Here is a 21,976-nt window from a genome sequence, read left to right as displayed (position 1 = left end):
TTATACAAGTGAAGGCTGGCCTGAGTCTGTGAAAGGCAGCAGAACCTTCCTGTGATCCTGTGCAAAAATCTCAAAAACTCAACACCAAAACAAAGAGTTGCCACAAATGTCAAACCAGAACTACGTACAGCTCTTTCACTTTCTCCCCTCTGGTAGCTGCAGCTGTGCGCACATTAAAAGGATCCTATTTCAGCATCACATCTGAGTCTTTCTGGAAAGGAATGAGAGTGAGAGAACAAAAAGTCAGTGGGCTTTGCAAGCAGAAGGAAAACTCACAAGGAGGTGAAACTACCAATGAAAGTGTTGGGGAACAACTGCTCCTAGGGGCACAAGTATCAGTCTGAAGAGGGTCACAGAACAGAGCTTAAGCTGTTGGACTGGCATCAAAGAACTGCTGACGCAGAAATGACGGAGCCCTGATGTGATGTCTGTACCTCCCGAATTCACAAGAAAAGATTCCAAAGTCATTATTCTCCAGGTGTAAATTTTAGTATTGTATTTCAATGTGACCTTCAAAGACACTGAAACAAACTATATTTTGGAGGAAAACCAACACATTTCTCATAAATACTTTATTTGTTCATATAGATGATCATTAGCACTTAAGAGTCAAAAAGAGCACCATGTTAGTCTTCAGAGCCAACACAGCCCATTCTTTTTGTGTTTATGTTTACTTTACACACTTTTTCCTCAGCACCTGAAAGGGAAATATATGCATCTATTCAGAATGTCTAACAGTTGAGAACTAAACCTTATCACAAGAACAGGATAAAGTAGGTAGATGCAGAGGCAGCATCTCTGGAATCCTCTGTACAACTGAAACTGTTAGATAGGTGATGAATGTATTTTGTTTTAGAATTAACCCTTTACATACATTAAGCAGGAGATCTATTTGGACTGTTGAAATTAATCATTCAGGCAGTGTTAAGCTGTGAGTCTTAGTTTGTGTGCTGTGTTTTTTTAAAACAAACCTAGTAAACAGTTGACTTTAGCAGCCTGAAGTATTCTTAGCAGTTGCTAAGAGTACACTGATGGTAGATCATACAAGCTGTCACCTGAACACCTGAGCATACGAAGTAATGCACATGGCTTAAATGCCTATAAGCAGTTAGAAGAAACAAGCAGCAGTTATACACACTAAAAGGTTCAAGGGGACACCACAACAGGACTTCCATGGCACGCATTCAGAGAGACACTGAAAGCCTGGCATTGTATTACAGAGATGGACTGAAATGTCATTCATCTCAGAACTGTAAAAACAAACCCCTTTAATCCTCTTTTCCTGAGGAGTGTTTGAATTACTGCAGGCTGAACATAATTTTCTCTTAGAGCTGTAAAATTACCGCAATTCCTATATTTTGCAACATTAGATGTTGAAAAAGGAAGCAACATTTTTTGCCTTATCTGTGGTTAAGTGGTACACTTTCAAGGGCAACTTTTATGAATCACCAGTATCTATGAACAACAAAAGTAAAAGGATTGTGATAGTCTAGAAAACATTCTTTGCAATAGTTTAAGTGCAGAAAGAAAATCATGTATTTGCCTCATTAGGATAAGCATTCCAGCTGTACATTTTTCTAAAGCAAGCATTTATTCCTTCAAATTATTTTTCACATTGGACAAAAGAATTCAGTACAGGGTTTTTTTCAGAGAAAAATATTAACAGTTGCAATGAAGTATTATCTAAACTGATATTTCATTCTTGCATCTGCTAGAATACATCCGTTTCTCTCAAAGCAATATTAATCAATTAGCAAAAGAAAATGGACACCAAAATATTTTGGTAGCTTGAGGTACCATGTTCTCTCGCCGACCGCATACAAGTCACTCCCTGAAACACACAAACTTCTATCACAAGAAACTTCTATCTCTTCCCTTTACCCACTGCATCCTTTCTTACATTGAAGTACTGACAAAGTGCAACTTACCGCATCAAATGTTCAAACATACTCAGAATATGTTTGCAGCATGCAGCCAAGAGTCTGCAGTAGCTGCCTGCAAGCAATTTACTACGAACTCGAACATGTCCTCTGCATCTAGTACATGCTGACATCCCTAAAACAGTCACTCGGTTATTCCAGAAAATTCTGAAATACGGTCTGTATAAGCTTGGGGAGTAACATGGTTTGTCAAGGATGCTGCTGATACTGTCAGTATTCTTCAAGGCAAAGGGCTAGAAAGCTGTGTTGTGAATTGTAGCTTGTAATTGCAAATAATAGTATTTTTTTAATTTGAGAAATGTTTTAATCACAAACCCAAATTAAACAACATATTTCAGATACTTGCTGCATCTCCACTTCTTACCTAGCACTAGACATGATGTTCAGTCTTGCCTAACCAAACTACTGCTTCCTCTTGCATGCCCATCCCAGCTGATCCAGTCTCTGTATGTCACTTACCGATACTGATTCCCTGGGAGACTGTAGGTTTGAACCTGAAAGCATCTCACAGGAGCACAAATACAGGGATGGAAAGAGTATACTGCAAAAAGGATAATGCCATACAGAAAAATGACAGGATAGGTTTGCACCCTCTAAGAGTCTAAACCCAGTAAAGTGGAGAGCATTCCTTCATTTGCAGACAGTCAGTAAGTGGTTCACCTCAGATTCCTACTAGAAGCCCATAACAATTAGTCACAAGCCATTTTCACCCTGCATGAGGCACAGATTTCTGTATCTACTAGCACCAGTGAAATTAGTTTTGACACAAATTAGGGTGACAAAGGTTGTTAGCCTTGATGTAAATTTTGATATGTCACATATTTTTCACTTTTGTTTAAGAAAGCAGCAAGTTACAAGTAGTCATTTTAGCACTCAGTTTGCTAAAAATCTCCAGAAATATCAGAAAACATTCTGCTATAAAAAAGATTGTCTGCTGTCATGGAACAAAGAGGAAGAAAACTATTCTCTTCTGAGGCTTATGTACAAATCACGTCAGGTTTACTAGCAAACATAACAATGTAAGAAATTAACTATAAAAACATAAAGATGCATATTTTCTTTGCCATAAATGGCTACATACTCTTCAGTGACTGTAGGTGCTCTGATTATTCAACTTAGTCTCTTAAGATATACTCTCTCTTTCAGCTGAAGAGCAAATATTAGACCACTTTGTTTCCTGTAAAGCACAATATTGTGAATGGATTATAGTAAAGAATATTAAATAGAAATGTTAGATAATAAATTTATTACTGCAAAATAACAAAACTAGATTTCCTTTCAAAAATTATTTTTATGACCTATCAGTACAGTAGACTTGGCAGGAGAATCCAGCTTGTATTTACATGTATCTGTTTCGAATGTACTCTCTGTACATGAGGAAGTCATCTTTTCCCAGGGGCTGCATGTTTCCTCTTCCAGCCTGAATGTGTGCATGAAAAATCTCTATTGATTTCCTATCAGCTCTTGGAGGCTGGACTTCGTAAATATTGTCTTGAGAAAAGGAAGAGATGGGTATTCTGGAAAAAAAACAAACATGCAGAATATTTGGAACTTTAGGTAAAAATTTTCCACAGAGAGATAAAAGTGTTTCCTTCCCTTGAAATATATATGAGAGTCAATGCAAGGGCAGCTGCCCACTAGATAATTCATTTACCTAGATTTTTATCACTACTGCAGACCTGACAAGACCCAGCTTTCCAAGTAGGGTAATTAGGTAAGTTGTCACTAATCACATCCCAGAATACTTTCTCACTTCCCTCTGCTCTGCCCTCATTTCTTCATCCTTCCTTAGATCTGCTATGGTCAGTAAGTATCCAAGCTAACACAGATCTGTGCCAGGCATTATAGCAGATAATAGAAAAACTTTATTGAGCTATCCACTTAGTAGCAATTATAACAAGCAAGTGATTATACTCTGAACCAACATATAGAAAGGATTTATCAGATAAGAAATTTCCATCTAATTATCAGGAAACAGACAACTTATTACCAGCAACAGCACTCTGTACATTGGGACTGCTGATACTTTATGAAAATATTTTTTAAAATAGCTTCATACAATAAATACTATCTTTGAATCATAATATTTAAACCTACTCATGAAAAATACATGAAGTTTGAAAGTTTACAAGAACCCAAGTTTGTCAGACCTTTTCTAAGCACTGTTGGCAATCAGACTCACTCATAAGGTAGAAGCTGGTCTTTTAACTGTAACTCTGCACAGCCAGCAGGTCAAGGAAAGTGATTGTTTCCCTCTGTTCAGGGTTTGAGAGACCGTATCTGGAGCACTGTGACCACTATTGGGCTCTCCAGTACAAGACAGACAATGAATTATTTGGATGAGTCCAGCAAATGTCACCAAGATGATGAGAGAGCTAGAGCACATGGCACATGAAGAGAGACTGCAAGTGCTGGGTTTGTCCAGCCTGGAATAGAGAAGCTAAAGGGGACCTTATTGCTGTCTGCAGCTACCTAATGGGAGAGTGTCTTGTGGAGCTTGGAGTAAGAGATGAAAAGGTAAATTTCAAAAAGGGAATGCAAATTGCAACATGGGATATTCTGATTAGATACAAGGCAACTTTTTTCCATTGTGATTGTTGTCAATCACTGCTGTTGCTCAGAGAGGCTGTGGAACCTTTCTCCCTAAGGATATGCAACAATCAAGTGTATGCAGCCCTGAGCAACCTCATCTAATTTGGTCCTCCTCTGAGCAGGGGACTGGATCAGATGACCTCCAGGGTCCTTTCCAGTTTTTAATATTCTACAGTTCTAAGCCAAACTCTTCAGTAGCAATGTGTTCTCCACAACCAACTGCAGGGTAGCAACAAAACTATACTCAATATATAATACATGGATAAACACTAAAAGTATCTGTGTAGTAAGTAATTTTCCTTTTAAAGCACTTCAGCTATTGTGAAAGCTGTATTCGTAAATACACCATGTACATTTCCCAGCAATATTTTAGTAAATTATTTATGAAATACTCCCAGAGTTGAACAGTACAGATATTTTACCTGTGTGATAGCAGATCAGTTTGGATTCCACAACAGAACATTCAATGACTAATACACTGCCTATGAAGGTAACCTAAGTTTTCCTTCTGTCAATACTATTCGATTTAGAGGCAATCAAAGTTTGAAATTAACTCCAAGAAAAAAAAAAAAACCTCACAGAACTATCATTATCTAGAACAGTGGATGCAATGCACCTATAAATGCTAAACAGAAGAAAAATTATTTCTCAGTTATGAAAAAAAATTACATACATGTTTTAAAGAGTTCTCTAAATCATCAGTTTCATACATTTTTAGCTCATATTTCAGCTGGAGAAACTAATTTACTTTCTAGGTAACTATTAAAATACTGCTGCTTTATACTCTCTATAAACAAAGGTGCCCAGGTATTCAGTACAACACAAAGATTTCAATTCTGGAAGACTCATTTTCGTACCACCACATACACTGAACACTTTTCTACATCAGATCATTACTTATAGGTGGACCCAAAATTTCACGGGGCTCGGTAGCCTGTCTCATTGAGTAACCATCAGCAATGTTTGAGGACAGATTATTAAAACAGAACAGGTACTGAACAATCCCTTCTCCAGTATATCCTCCCAGATTTCAGTAACCGGGGTTTAGATTCTACCCAAAGCAAAATTTGAAACTGGACTACTGTTTCATGAAAAGTGATTTCCATAGGTCTTCATTAGTTTTTCTAATGTCTCTTAGACTTACAGAATCCTGTGGCAACAAGTTCCATTACTTAATTGTGTCTGATGTGACACTCCATTTATTACCACGGGCCTTGGTTGCTCGTAATTCTTACACTGGGAGAAATGGTGAACAGTCGTTCTCTGTTTGCCTCCTCCACATCACTATGAGACAACCAAGTGTATTTCATCTCTCCTCATACACTAGTTGTTTTCTGATCAACCTTGTCCCCTTGCCATTAATGCAGAGTTCCACGGTCTACTCCATCCTCTTTGATAATGCAGTAAGGACCAAAACTGCATTTAATACCTGAGATTTTTTTAACTAGATTTTCATTTGTCATCTACTATTTTAGCTACTGAAGACACATTTTCTAAATTCTTTACATAATAGCACACTGGAATAGTAGACAGTGTTAATGGTTGAAAAAGAGTCAGAATGCTATTCTTAAATATTGTGTTAGCATATGCACATAATTTTGGGCCCAAAACTTCTCAGGTAAGAAATAACAGCAGCAACGTACTGTCAAAGCTCACTACTTCCAAAAGCGAACATTGACGAGTCTAAATGTAATGAAGATTCAGATGTTAGCATCACTGCCATATTCCACAGAAGCCACAGTCATGACTCACTATCTGGGTGCTCTTCAAGAGACAAGGAGTTATTTTTATGTGTATAATCTCCTCTTTTAAAGGGGAAAAAACAAGGAAGAACTGGAATACTCAATGGCCGAACCCTTCTATAAATGAAATGCAGTAATAATCTTCTAGTTGCATTATGAGCACAAACTAATGTTTGGCAGAGTTTCTAAATGAGGATCTTTATTAAAACTGCCAAAAAACTTGTTCCCTTATTTTGTAGCCTTTTATTTTATTAAAATATGTTGGATTTTGGATGTTTCATCACATGATGGTTCGTAAGTCTTATAAAATGACTGCAGTGTGTCAGGTAGTATAGTATGCCTAATATTCCACTACAACTGGAATATGGTATATAAAATAAAAAGGTTTCCATATTAAAGTCATATTTTTCAGTTTCATATTTAAATTTGTATTTTTCCATTTTACATAGCAATACATTCAGTTGATCATACTTTGACTGCAATGACAGCATTACTTATACAGGTCTACTATTGAATTTGAGACAATAAAATCACTGGTCACCACAGAGTTTGCCTGCATACTTAAAACCAAGTTACATTTTACCAGGATGTAGACAGAATTTGCTAGGTTATGTCACAGAAACATTTAGCCATTCTAGAATTGGAGAAAAAAGTAAAGCTAAAGAGTTTGCAAAAAGTGAAGCTTTACTGCACAGAATATATTTTTATTTTTCCTTATTTTAGATTGCATTACAATTCCTGTTTAGACTTTTTAGTCTTAGAATTCTGTGGCACTACAGTGGAATGTAAACAAATACTAAAAATGTGAGCAAGTTACCTGCCTGTATGATTAGGATAAAATTTCCAAAATGCTTGCCAATTTTATGCTTTTAAACAACACAAAACTCTTATTTCAAAAGAGTTGAAGCTTTTCTGAAGAACCCAACCTCTGCTATTATGCTCTCACTAAATCAGTGTTTTATTTTAGTTGTTGTTGGCAAACTGTATGAATAATACTATGGAAATTCTATCATACTTAACCTTTCCTTTCTGTTTTTTTTCCCAACAGACTGGTAGTTTCTTCTCATTATCACTTCTAGTTTATTATAAACATTAAGGTGGGTGTTTTCAGAACCGGTACCAAACGTTAGTCTAACTTTATATCTAGATGCTTTAAAAGTAGATTGCTTTCCAAAGCACCCATAGCTTCTGCAGACACTTATTATCTAGTTTAAAGCATTCAAGCCCAGACTAGCAATGGTTATTTGACACTAGCACACTGTACTAACTTACCAGTGTCACTATGTAACACCAAAAGACATCACTTACTCAAATGCAGCTGGCCTGTTTAGTCCACTAGCAAGTGAATAATTAAATAGAAGAACAAAACAAAGCCATAACACTAATTAGATGCCTCCTCTATTTACTGCTTTGTTTCTAAAGACATGACATTTCTGAAGCAGAGTCAAAAGTCATTTCCTTAGGCACAATGGAAGCTGGACAGCAAAGTGTATTTCATTTTGAGTATTTAGTAGCAATCTCAATTTTCCACCTACTTGCTTCAACATGATAAAAATATATTGAAAGAACCGCGTGTTCATGCATGCCAATTTTGATTAATAACCCTGTATTAAGCTGTAACTGTTTGTAGAGTGCTTGTATTATCCAGTCATTTAATTAAACTCATTTCTCTAACACTATTCATGTAAAAATCTAATCTACTTAATAAGTTTAATATCTTACAATAGAGTCATGAAGGAGAGCACATTATTTATGACTTGGCTATCAGATCTCCCTAGAGACCTGTAGCTCTATAGTGTCCCAATCAAAATGACATAGATAGGAACATAAACACCATGTCATCAAGGACAGCACCCTTGACATGCAAAGTGCAATTGTTTTCATCCCACTTGTGAGCAGGCTTCATGGTGTTACAGTTTCACCACAAGTAGCATTGTCTCTACAGTAAAAGAAGATACAGCTAAAATCTTCAGTTACTATGAGGATGTTCCATATTTTGAAGGAAAAGTGCACGGTGATGTGCTTAGCTCTCAGAAATATAGCAGTCACGAGAAAGCCACAACATTTGTTTCAACATTGATCAGTTCTGTTCAAGTCTGTAACATATATCTAAAACGGGAGACAAAATGTACTCTGCTGCCTTGTTTGAATCCTAAGCAAATATATCTGACGCACAAAACCCTGGCAAATCCAGAGTTTTTGTTTGTTTGGTATTGGTTTTTTGTTGTCCATCCCCTGTCCCCCACTAATGGTATCCCTTTAAATTGCTTGCTGTGGTCTTGAAAAAGCCTTCAACAGAATTTTCCTTCCTTAGACACTAACACCTCCATATAACAAAGTTGCAGTCACATTCTTTGTAAGTGGAGAGGACTGAAAAACAGGAAGCCTTCTCTGTCCAGTAATACTGCAACTTGCATCTCACAGAACCAACCAGCAGCAAAACCTGGACTGCATCCAGGTCCCACAACAATCACCTGTAACTCCAACAGCACGTACAATTTCAAAGGTTTGGGAAAGAAGAGACTTTCTCTACACAGGTATACATCTAAATGAGCATTTTACAATTCAAATTAGAAGCAGGTTCTCTACAGTGCAGACAGAAGGAATATGAGAGAAGGTCAGAACATCTGATACAGAAAGGTGATCTCTGAGGGAAGATAAATCTTTTAAGTAGGCATGATTTATGCTGACAACAAACTAATTCAAAATTTAAAGATCGAATACACAAAGGAACCTAGAGGCAGTACAGGACAAAACAAAACAAATATCAAAAGAACTCACAAAAAAAGAAAGGAATATTTTGTTTCTTTTTGGAAAGGAAAAGCTTAGACTTACTTTTTCAAATAGGGTTACTTGAGGAAGGCAGTTGTCTTAAATTGATGAATAGAAATTTATCACTTCACAGACAAGACAGAGGGACAGGTTGAAGATGGGTCCTGAGAATTTTCTTTAAAAAGTCTAAAAGTAGATGGGCTAAGGTGACATATAGTTTAGTACTTTCTGGTTTTTGCTAGAGACCGTTAATACTACAAAATCCCAAATTCAACAAAACCATAATACACAACATAGAAATAACTAGATTTACTGTCATTTCACAGTAATTTGTTACAGTCACATTTTTAGAGGATATGATTTCAATGCTGCTGACATTAGGATCAAAATGAGACTTCACAGGCAAAAGTGAGAAACATCAGCCCACTAACTCCAGAATAAAATAAAAAAAAACCCCAAGCTTCAAGCCACAGAACTTCTAAAGCATTTTAACAGTGATCACTGTACTAAAAGATATAACAGTTCTTTATTTAAAATTTGGAAAAGGCAAATTTAATAATAGAACAGAATGTATTTTGACACATTAAAAAACAATAATCTAAGACCAGTTATAAAACTCAAAATGTTTTTTTTTTCTACTTGTGAGACTACTGCATTATCTTTTTAATACACGACATACAGAAATGCTAAACCACGTGGACAGCAGATACAGACAAACTAAATCTTTGTGTGTGTTGCACTAACAACAAGGTCCCTGTCAAGTCAGAATTATACTGAACTATTGTTTTATATTTCAAGGTATTTTTTCAGGTTAAAAAAAGCCCTTGTGTTTTGAAAAACAATAGCTAATTTTCATCACAATTCATCTATCATTCTGAAGGTATGCATGCCACTGTTGCAGGCTTTTTTTTGTATCAATGGACGGTATGAGATTTGACATGTAGATTTTTATTCAGCATTCGGTGTAGATAGGGAGGAAATATGGAGGACCCAGAGGTCAAGTGTGAACATTCAGATATTAAAAATGTATTTTTGTTAAGTTTGAAACACACACCAATAAATGAAAATTACTATCTAAATCAGTATGAGGCAGATAAATACTAACAGCTTTATTGTTAAAATAATATTCAGCATCTCAGTTGACAACTCTACCAAAAATGCTAGGCACATGAGTTTTTTCACCTGAAAAGCTCAGAGCTCAATATTGACAGAACAGATGAATGGGAAAATATAATTCTTCCTACATACCCATGTATGGGCTCTGAATCACAAGGAGTTCAAACCACTTTCCCCAGATCTCTGGAAAAAGCTCATGTTCTGCTCCCTGATCTGTCATAAGGGTGTTACAGAAGATAACTGAGCCAATCTAACAAATTGCCACCAGCCACATAGTTCTGCTGCATTTGACCCTGTGGCTCTGTCTCTTCTGTGCTGGCCCTGATGGTAACTGGGACCTTCACTGGTCTAAATAATCTCATTAATCTACCAGGAAACTATTTGCCTTTTTTGCTAAATTAGTTTGCTGCAGACTGATGAGCTGATTTATGGAGCACTGTAACAAGTAGCAAAGCTTGCACAAGTAACTGAAAAAGTAGGTGATAAGGAAGGAGAGAAAGAGCAGGACCTCCCCCTTTTGGTGGCAATGAGCTGTTAGAATTGGCTCAGCTATTGTGTTAACCTCTCTCATCAAATGCAGTCATGCTATGACTTAAATCATCATACCAAACCATTTCACCTGTCAAACTTCAGTAGAGCATTTCATAAACCATCACAACATGGACTTATTTCCTTCAGTTTCCAGCCAGCTCTTTTCTGGAGAGTCCTACAACTCTATCGTACTATTGCTTTCCCCCAGACCGTTCCCAGTAGTATTCTTTTTGAGATGTGTGACTAGAAATGAACAGAGCATTCAAGCCCAAAAATGACAGAATTTTTCCTTTTATGTGGTGTTGATTCCTGATACTCTCTTGTCTTTTCTAACCAACACGAAGTATCAAGTACTTTCAGGGAAGGTGCCCATAATTACTTTAAAACCACTTCCCCCAGAATATAAAATGAAGATACTCTCAGTAACCATCAGCTTAGTCAAGCCATTTGGCAAGCACATAGACAGTGGTACAGCCATTCAGAATCCCAGTGAAGGACAATCTTTCATCTTCAGACAGAAGACAAAATCCAGGTAATTTCTAAGCCTGACCAGTAAATTTCAAGAGAATTCTCACAGGCAATAAATGCTGGAGAATCACAGCAGTGCTCTGTTTGAAATGCTGAGAATCAGAAAGAGGAAAGATTCAAATTAAGTGAGCAATACTAATCCTTAAAGCTATTTTTAGAATACCAGAACAGTGTATATATGTGAGTCAAAAGAGTAAGAGAAATTACAGTTATCGGATCAGTTAACCCAGAGTGGTTAATTATCCTCATCTCTGCTCCAAATCAAGAGCTAATAGTGAGCTACGTACTTTTAGTTAGACGTATACAGAGGTTTAGATCACATATGCTTCTTAATATATAGCTGTTAAAGAATATGAGATCCAGTGCAGGACATCCTGAAGTAAAATGAATCCACCAAATAATCACCAAACAAGAAAGAATTTCATCCATCAGAGGCAGAGTTTTTAGTTAAGGAAGGAAGGAAGGTAGATTACTCCCAATTTAACACAGATATTTACATCTCCAAGGAGCTGAAGCAGTGCCTGTTTTAATTAAGAGGCAGAGCTATCTTGTTCCAAGAAAAGGAAGAAATAAGAGTTGTAGGTAAAAACACAGTATCTATTCAGACCCTTCTGGGAGATTTCAAAGGGGAGGATAAAAAGGATTTCAAAAAACCCCACTCTGCTGAAGACTAGATGCTGCTCTGACAAAGGGTTGTCTAGCAAGGAAGTGCTCTATTGAAGTGCAGAAAATATTTGTGGGTTTTTTTAAAAAAAGGAAACCCCAACCGCCACCTCATCAGAAGACAGCAACTAGATAAGGCAACTTTGTGATTTAAGCTTAGTGTAAACAGATGACAGAATATAAACAATTTCTTCACCTATAATTTCCAGGAATATTCGTAACAATTCTCATTTTGTGAATAAATGCCTTCATCAAAGATTATCTAACTTTCTGGTGTGAAGCAAGATACTGGGGTGTACATTTGAAGCAGAGCATGCAAGAGAGCATTGTAGTGTGAAACTATCAATACGCTTGAGAATCCAACATAACATGTAATTTCCAAAGTTGCTTGTTGACTAATTATGAACACCTCTTGATTCACTGTTTCCACAGCAGTGTCAAGAAACTATTTAATATTTTGCACGGGCTTAGTGTAAAAAATAAATATACTTAACACTCTAAACATCTTTTATTCATTTACTTCTGCCTTTCAACAACATAAGGAACCCCCAAGAACTCCTAGGATGTGAATACACAGAAAGATGACAAGTTCAATACCAACCTTTTCTTTAGCAGAGTTATAAAGCAGTGATAATGTCATGTTTACAAATATAAAGCTATTTTTTATCTAATCCTCCAAGACATAGACCTTATACTAACAAAGTCACATGGAAGTACTGAATGAACAAAAGAATTGCTCTAAACTGAGGCAACAGCTTTCAAAAGTAACTAGGGTTGTAAGACACTATTGAAATTGCTCTATTTTTACTTTTATATTTTAAAGTGGTATTATAGATGGAAAAAAAACCCAGTAGAGCATTTAATTAACAAACAGGAAAATATAGTGCTCTACTGTTCACTGAAATTCGCTTCATTGCTTTTATCTTGGTGAGAAAATAACGTATATATTGTGCATATACAAAGAAACAAACAGTAAAAAAGCCCATATACTACCTGTACATAGTTAGCTGCTAACTTGTAGACAGTTGCTACTCAATTTGAGTCATATTTGATTAATACTTGGATGACAAGCAGAATCTAGATAGTCTTGATTTAAGAAAAACAAAAAAGATTACACATTTAATATCAAGGGAACTTCTGAAAACATGGACTATATATCTCTGAAGGCAGGGTGTATTTTTCAAGTAGTTAAGGAGAAGATAGCCCTGGACCATACAGATATCACTCACTAAAGTGTTATCCTGCTTGAGCATTACCAGTGCCCCACAAAACTGAGCAGGGGAGTAGGTACCTACGGAAGAATCAAAGCTGGTGCACAAACATTGTTGCTATATTGCATAGGCCACAATGGACACAGGCACAACACTCTTCTCCAGAAGTGCTGCAGTGAATCAAAACACTCAATACCCTGTTTTTGAGGGAATCAAATTTCTCGTACTCCTAGATGTAAGAAGTACATTTGGAAGGTGACTGAGTATATTTTTCTACAGTATTATTTATACCACACTGCAATGAGTACGAGGGAACTAGAACAGGTGCACTGTGTCAGCCAACAGTAATTATACTACAGTACTCAAAGTCTCTCTTCACATACATGATAGTAGATGGTGCTAAAAGTAGTCCAGCTCTGTTTAGCTCTAACTAAAATTCTACCCTTTTTCCCTGCATGGAATTTCTCTGAACAAAGAGAGAAGCTTCAATATCCTTTCACATTATGCACTCATTTTCAGTATTATTTCACTGCATCACTGTAGACCCTGTTCAAGTATCCATTTTTTGCTTCTAATCTATACTTACAGTTTCTAAATTTAAGCCAAAAGCTTCTCTTCAGTATTTCTACAATGCATATTCAAGTTCATAAATATCTCTGAAGTGACCTTGTAAAAATAACAAATATTTCTTTTTTTATTGGCTTTACGTATTTGATAAAAATGGCCACAGGTTTAAGGTTGTAAGGTTGTTCTGTTTTTTTTTAAGATCTAAAAAGGATATTAAAAAAAAGATTTTCTTGAAAAGTGTGGAAACAACAGCAACTAACCTAAGACTAAATTGTATCTGACTGCTGATGAGAAACCAAAGTTTTAGACTGAGTACTTCATTTTACTATGAAAAGGACTGGGGTTTAATTGCATTTGTATCTAGAAGGAACTACCACAGAATCAAATTTGCCAGATTTTTTTCAATTTAAAATGCATCAAACATCAAATTAATACAAGTTAGCATAATTTTTCAACTTCTTCGAGTACTTCTTGGGCAACAAGGAAATATAACAGTCCAACAAGTGCAAGATGTGCCTCAACTACTATTACTGAAAACCCTCTCTCTTGACCTAATCTCAAGTATACTATGTTCAAACTATTTTATCTCTAAAAATTTAGTATTCTCCAAGGAAATTCCTGACTCAGAACAGCAATTCAAACTCAGTAAGAGAAAGCTTCTTTGTTTTAGAATTGAACAACATGCCTTTAAAGACTGGTTACATTTATGACTTTTCTTGAAAGAACAATCTGTCACTGTCCAAACAATATTTAAATGTTTTTTTAAAGTTGCAGAAAAATAGCTGAAGAAAATTTTTAGGCTGTATAAAGATACACTTTCAGAAAAAAAACTTACTGACTATAAGATACCCTGTTTCCTCTCAGATCTGCACAGAAGAGAATGTTTGGTAGAACTGGCAAAGAAAGATGATCTACTTGACTTCAAGAGGAGGAGTGACACAAGGCACAGATTTGTGTGCTCTATGACTTTTACACTTTCACTGTTTGGAAACACATGGAAATTACACTTGGGAAAGGAGAAAAATGAACATCTGACTACCCAAGAATTATGTGTATAGACATCTGACTACCAGAATTATGTATAGACGCTCTTTAACGTGTTCATTTTACAGAAGCATAGCATGGGGAATAATTTACTCTATTTTAAGGGGGCAAGAAAGGAATTATCTCCTACAGTGTCAAACATGCTGGGAGATTTTGCAATTGCACAAAAGGAATTGTCTTTCTTCCTATTATTATAAAATTACTTCCTAATAACCATTTCCCTTCAAAACATTCAGGGTTGTGCCTTCATTTTTAGAAACAGTTTTACAGTTTACCAACCTAACTTGCTATTTTAATACCCATTGGATATATTTTATTATAAAACTACAGGTACATTCACCTACAAAGTGTAAGATTATTAATGATGAACCACGCACAGTGGCATCATCACTTCAAATGTATTTAATACCAAATGATTAAGCACTGATATTAGGCAGTATTGTCTCATACACAACATTAAACCTGTTTCATGTTATCCTGCTCCCTCAGCCCCACTGAGACACCCCCAGTCCCTATCCCTGCTTGGGTAAGTGCTATGCTCAAGGTTCCCCCACTTCATCAGCATAGAGGGAATGGTCTAGAATTATTGCGGGAAGCAAAGCTGAGTCTTCTGTAAATCAATGGATTGCAGTAAAGGTCTGCAGTTCTATGGAGTGGCCCTGCTGTTGGGTAAGAGATCTTGTACCCCAGAGACAAAAGTAAATAAAAACCTGCCTTGGTGAAACTTTAAGCTGCCTACAGTACGGGAAGATGTCAACTGGGAAGTTAGGAATTGATCACCTAAATTCCAAGACCTCTTCAATAACATTATATTTGGATAATATCATGACCCTTTTTTATACTAGTACTAAGAAAAGATTCAAACGATCTGGCCTATCACTAAAGGTCATTCTTGAACAGCAATAATCAATCCATGATCACGTACAATTAAATTCCTTATTTCAGTTGAAATTAAACATGTACACCTGTTGCAATTTTGTTATTTTTCATAGTAATGGAAAGTCACTCTATTCACAACAGAATACATCAAAGTTATTCCACATGGCAGATATCTCTGGAGAACAATCCTCCTACCATCCCACCACAATTGGCTTTGTTGAATATGGCTCCCATACTAACCTTCTGGGATTAAAGTATTCAAAAAATTTTTCACAGAAAGAGTGGTCAGACAGTGGAATAGGCTGCCCAGGAAGGTGGTGGAGTCACCATCCCTGGATGTGTTTAAGGGTCGTTTAGATGAGATGCTGGGGGATATGGTGTAGGGGAGAACTTTGTAGAGTAGGGCTGATGGTTGGACTCGATGATCCCAAGGGTCTTTTCCAACCTGAATGATTCTGTGATTCTAAGTGTTTCACTGGCAAAAAGCACTTGGAGCTTGATCTTCCCTTACAACTGTTTGAAACAAGATGCAAAATGTATCTATTGTAACAAATGAACTGTTTAAAAAAAGTGGCTCATGGGCTCAAAGTATCTGACAATGCACAGAACCAGTATGTAATGAAAAGCAGACAACCAAAAAAACCCAAGGAGATACTTCTGAGGAAAATGTAGCAGACTAATTGTTAAAATAGCATCTATGCAAGATTCAAGATGCTCTCTTCTTCAGTTAAAACACTTTGCATACTGATAGTACAGACCCTCTGACTTCAGTGACACAGATGGGGATCGAGTGCACAAATCAAAGCAGGAATCAATTCCCACTTAACCCTACTCTCTCCAGCACCTGGCCACTCACCAGAAAAATAAAAATATAAAAATATTCCATTTGACCTTTCAAGACTTCTCAAATGTCCACTAAAATAAGTACAGGGCACTCGTAGCCTCCTCAGAACAAATAAATTCGGATAACTGCACACTAAAGACTGGGTTGCAACTTTGAATGTTTTTTTAATGATAAACACGCAGGTCAACCAATCCCTTTCAAACTACCTCTTTCAAAAGCCATCTCAGCAAGAAGAAATTGCCTTTTAAAGTCAGCAGCTTCAGCACTTTGTGTTGTGATAACTCACGACTGCTAAGAATTTTGAATACAAAAATCTTAGCAATACAAAAACTAAAAAAACCCAACAACACTCCCCGCCCCCGCAAACCAATGCACTTTTTTTTAAGTTACAAGGGAGAAGTATGAACCAATTCTTCATGCTATGCATTGAATCCCCTTATGTAGTAAAAGCAACAGAAGTATGACTCTCAAACAATTTAATATCAAATTTACCTGATTTTTCAGGTCTAATGAAAAAAGAAATAAAAAATAGGCTACAGCGAAAAAGAAAAAGAGTACTTACAAATTTATAACCCTATCCAAGTGGTGTTTTGAGCAAAATTGCTGGCTGTTCTTGTCTTGTTTATGCTGACTCTGTCCCAGCTGAACAAACCTGGGAAAAGCAGTAGACAGAATAAATCAAAAGAAAGTAAAAGAACTATCCCCCAAAATTCAGCAAATGAAAGAAAATTACACCAAAAGAATAAGCCTTTAAGTCATGTTATGTAAGTCACTGATCATGAACTACTAGGTCTCTGGTAAACGAGATATTTTTAAAACTTTGCAGGGGGTGCATGTGAGAACTCAGTAGCTTCTTTTAGCTTGACTAGATGTCACCTAGTATGTCATGGGATTAGACACAGGCCTCTGCTCCTACGAAACAGGCAGCCTGCTACAGTCAGCTTCCTATGTCTTTTCCAAAGCAATCAGTCAGATGAATAGCCTATGGGAAAGTCAACAGAAGAGACAGAAAGTCTCTCAAGTTTCAGATTTAAGTCAGTCCTCAGCCAAATTCAATCTAGTTTAGTCAGCTGAAATACTGTTAGCCCAGGTCACTTATTTACAAGCACAACCTTTTGGGAGAATTCTCCCATCTCCAAATACTTGTTGGAAGACACAGAAGATAAAAAATACTGCTATGGCTTTTTTTCTTGGCAATGACTTGGACCAAAATTTAAAAAAATTAGTTAATCACTAATCTTATTCACTCAGTCTAAGAGGAAAAGTCAGAGGATTTCAAATATATGTATATGTAGTTATCTTGCACTCAAACTCAATTTGTTCACTCTCCAACACATCTGTGCTACTGAAAACAGAAGTAAATGTTAGTTGTGATTTAATATTTTAATTTTCTGAGGTGGAGGGTTTTTCTTAATAGTTAGCTTCCATTTAGCTTAAAAATAGTCTTATTGGTCTATTTCAGAAATATTTACAACATTTTAACAGGGGACAATTAACAGTGCAAAAGCAATTGGACATCTATACTGTAGAAATAAAAGCCTCAGAAACATGTGACATCACTTTGGATGCTGAAGGCAGAAATACTTACATTTCTAAATAATTATAAGTGGAAATAAAGATAATTAAGATCTTCTAGTGCAGAAGCTTGCTATTGAAACAAGCTTAAAAACAAATAAAGGCAAACTAAAGGTGTAAGTATTGGAATTAGCTGCTTCAAATTATTCAATATTCCAAAACAAATAAAGCCTAAATTAATACGAGCAAGTTACCAGACATCAGTAAGATACCACACACAGCTGATCTGCAGTATACATCCTCAAATTATTTGAGGAACCTCCTGTCCCTTCCAAACTCAACCAATCTGTGCCTCTGTGATTTCTATTTTGATGAGAATTAACACAAGTTATCCCAGCCATCAGTGAAAATGGGCTGAACAGATTCAAATTACTTTACATTAAGTCTTTTATTAGACTTAATATAGATCAGTTAATGTAAAGTAACTTAACCTCAGGTACTTTAAATCTGCAAGTCCCTTATGCTAATAAAGAAAAAATACCTAACATGTCCAACGATGTCAAGTAGAGTCAGGAACTTACATCTCCATTTCCCTTATTACAATAATAGAAAAGGACTTGAAGTGAGAACTGTAATCATACTGTGAAATAAATTGCTGCTATTCTCAGATGATGTACATTGTAATAAAGGATGTCAGTAAAATCTATACTTTCCACATCACATCAGACCATAAATAGCACTATGTCATGTTAGCTAAAAGAGGTAAGGAGTTTGCAATTGTTATATTTTTAAAGCCTGCATTACTTGAGGGAAATTAAATAAATGCAAGCTCTTTTTGTCTTGAAAAGGATATCAATAGGGAGCTTCAAAGCCCCCATGGAGTTTATAGTGCTACTGTAACAACAGACTGAATGTTAGTCCATCCTGAAAAATGATAAAATGGGAAGTAGCTGCAATTCTGGATGTTATCACAGCACTGTTCATCCACACAAGTGACTCATAGTAGGCACCAGCTCGCACTGGGCCATTTGCAAAACAACAATAACTATTTGGTAATTGTTAAATTGGCATCCATTTTCTAGTGGTTAAAATAAAGTACCAAAGTTAGAGGTGTTGGTGAAGTTAAAAATTTCAGAGCTAATGGGAAACATCCTCCTCAACCCTAATTAAGTGTACTATCTTCAAATTACTCAGCATGTAGGAAATAGATAGAAACGGAAATTCCAAAGGACTAAAGAGTGCAAGAGAGGTAGCTACCCCTAAAGAAAAAATTAGCTGAAAAAGACTTTTAAATAAAAAGAAAAAAACAGCTTTGAGAGGATTAATGAACTAAGTCAGGATTAACCATCACATATTGCCAAACGAGAAGACACCATAGCAAATTAAAACTTTTCTCACAAATTGAAAAAGTTTCAAATATAGCAAGGTAATCACTGCTATTACACATTAGAAAATAAAACCAAATGCACACAAGCCCATTTCAATGCATGCCTCACAGATATTCACTTCAATATACATACAGTGTTTTTCTGAGATGACACGTAGTTTTCTTACACCCCTTTTCTCAAACTCTGTTAATTCTACATTCTAAGCAGGTGTTTGAGACATTGTTTATTACGCAAATGTAATTGATTTGGACTCCTGGTGTCTCGCATAAGCAATTGCTCTCTTGGCAACAGTGTTACAAGCCTTTAGTAACTAAGAGGGTCTCCAATTTGGATCTAAATTTCTCCAACTGATCTCCAGTACTTAATTCCCATTATTCTGACTAGCTTTCAAGGAAAAAGACTGCAGTTCAGAAAAGAATCTCCTCCACCAGGGAACACAATAAGTAACTTTTTGGTTCAGTTCTAGTTCATCTATAACTGAAATTATTCTAGTCCAATTTTGGTTTGAGTTAAAAAAAAAAAAAATCAAAAGGTTCAAAGTAATTTCTCATTTAAGAAAAAAATATTTTAACCAGTTTCTTTTCATCTTCAGTGTTACTCTGTGACATCGAGGAGAGAATTTGAGAACAACAATGTAAGTTTATAACAATTTTAACAATGGCAACACATAGTCAGCGCTCCATATGGGGCTATGGCAATTCAGAAACAACATTCCTGATACAATGGGAGTCAGTGCCTTTTGTTGGAGAAGCGTACCATTAATTTACTGCTTTTGGGGAGCTGACAGTTCAGGGCTCCTGCAGGAGTGGTGACAACTGTCTTGCAGGGGATAAAAGTCCAGGTTAGCCTTGAATAAAAGCAGAAGTTTGTGTGTAGTTGGAGCTGGGAGGTGATACCTTGATGCTTGCCCACCAACTCTTGCCTCCAACTGCTCACAGTAAGACAGCAGCTCCCAGCTCTTGAGAGCCTACAGGTGCTGGGCAGCCACGCTGCCTGACATCGTAGCAGTTTACCTCAAAGTGCAGGAACTGAGTGGGAACTTGCTGGACCACCTAAGGAGCTGTATTTTGTCTTGCACTATGCTGTATCTTACTCATTTCCATATGTATGGTTTGAATTCACAAAACCATTTATTAAGAACAAGTGGCAGTATGATGCTGTTTAAAACGCAGTGTGGAAGAGCACATTATTACACACACAACGCCTACCGCTGTGCATATATATATATATATATACACACACACACACGTAAACCCACACACCATGTCTATTTGCATGTTGTTATTTCATGAAACTCCAATAATGGCAAGGGCCAAACTGACTTCTCTCTCACCTGAAACCTGCAGTACAAATATTTGTCACTTAGATATCGTGCTTCTACAGTGTGTTATTCTGACCGCTTTTCTCAACTTTTCTCCTCATAGTCTATACCAGATTTTAGTAACGGTCTCAAGGTCTCCCTATAAAATCCACAATTTTTTATTTCAAGCTCAAAAGGCCAAGTTGTTTCAACAAAACAACTTGTTTTCTGAATATTATTCAGAAAAATAACTTGCCTTGAACATCAAAAGTCCCACAACTATTAAATTTAAATACTCAAATTTGCGTAAAAGGTAACACATATCTCTATGTGTAAGACATTATGTTAAAAAAGACTTCTGCTGTTCCGTATGCATTTTTATAGAAGAGGCTATTTCATTTATGACTGATTTGAATTAGCTTAATTCAACATTTGAGAAATGCAAAAAATCACAGACTACATAGCTTAGAACCATGGAACCCCTCCTAATATGGCATTTGTTTATTAATTTCTATGACTCTAAAGTGACAAATACTTCTATTGAAGCATCTTTCATTCTATTTAAGTTCAAAATTTTGCATTCAGAGACATCTGCATAGCTTCCACTGAAGTCAGAGTTGACACAGATATCTGAAAAAAGTTTAATTGTAAAAACAGAATAGTGTATATATATCCAAATATCTTTAAGATTTATAACTTAAATAAGTTTAAGCAAAGGCAGCACTTTGACAAGCTGTATTTAACTAGCTCCAATTATCTTTTACTGATTATCACTGGAAATTTATCTCACCTAGCGTATATTGTGAGATCATCTTCTGAAGGAACATCTGAAAGATTGACTCCATACACATCTTTTGTTGACTGCACTACAGTCTGGAACATAAGAAGAAAGATTCAGACTGAGGATACTGTAACAACATCCCAAGAAACTTTTGCTTCCAAGCAAGGAATTCTTTCTAAACCTGAAAAGAATTTCAAAAGTGCAGCCAAAACCAAACAAGCTTCTCATATACATAGTAATATTAGCTAGTGCATGATTTTTTTAAATAAAAATAATTTATTAAAAATACTCTTTAAGATATTTGTTCAACAAGGAAAGGATTCTTGAAAGATAACATGAGATAAAACAACATTTTAGGAGAATAAGTTATATTTATAGTACATATAATGATGTAGGCATTAAATCCTGTTCTGTATTGAAATTTAATATAGAATAAATCATATTCATTCAGAACATGCTCCCACATTTGCTTTCACATTTCCTGCTGTCAATTCTGAAGTAATTACAAACTTCAGGTTGAACAAAACTATTTTTATTTTATATATTACACAATCATGTCAGTC

The 21,976-nt window shown here is 36.0% G+C and overlaps 1 protein-coding gene across 1 annotated transcript in view; it reads right to left on the bottom strand.

The window, feature by feature from the left end:
* Positions 1-557: 557 nt before the first annotated feature.
* The window catches only part of FIG4 (FIG4 phosphoinositide 5-phosphatase), a 77,277-nt gene continuing 55,858 nt past the window's right edge, over positions 558-21,976 (bottom strand). Inside the window, exons 21-23 of the mRNA XM_074862267.1 lie at positions 21,423-21,505; positions 16,992-17,081; positions 558-3,457 (exon numbers count right to left, since the gene is read on the bottom strand). Of these exons, the coding sequence (XP_074718368.1) occupies positions 3,280-3,457; positions 16,992-17,081; positions 21,423-21,505 (351 nt within the window). The 3' untranslated portion in view covers positions 558-3,279. The remainder of the gene's footprint in view (positions 3,458-16,991; positions 17,082-21,422; positions 21,506-21,976) is intronic.

This window comes from Strix uralensis, chromosome 3 (genome assembly GCF_047716275.1).
Source record: "Strix uralensis isolate ZFMK-TIS-50842 chromosome 3, bStrUra1, whole genome shotgun sequence".
Taxonomy (NCBI): Eukaryota; Metazoa; Chordata; class Aves; order Strigiformes; family Strigidae; genus Strix; species Strix uralensis.
The sequence above is the reverse complement of the archived record's forward strand: the minus strand, read 5'-3'. Positions and strand labels throughout refer to the sequence as shown.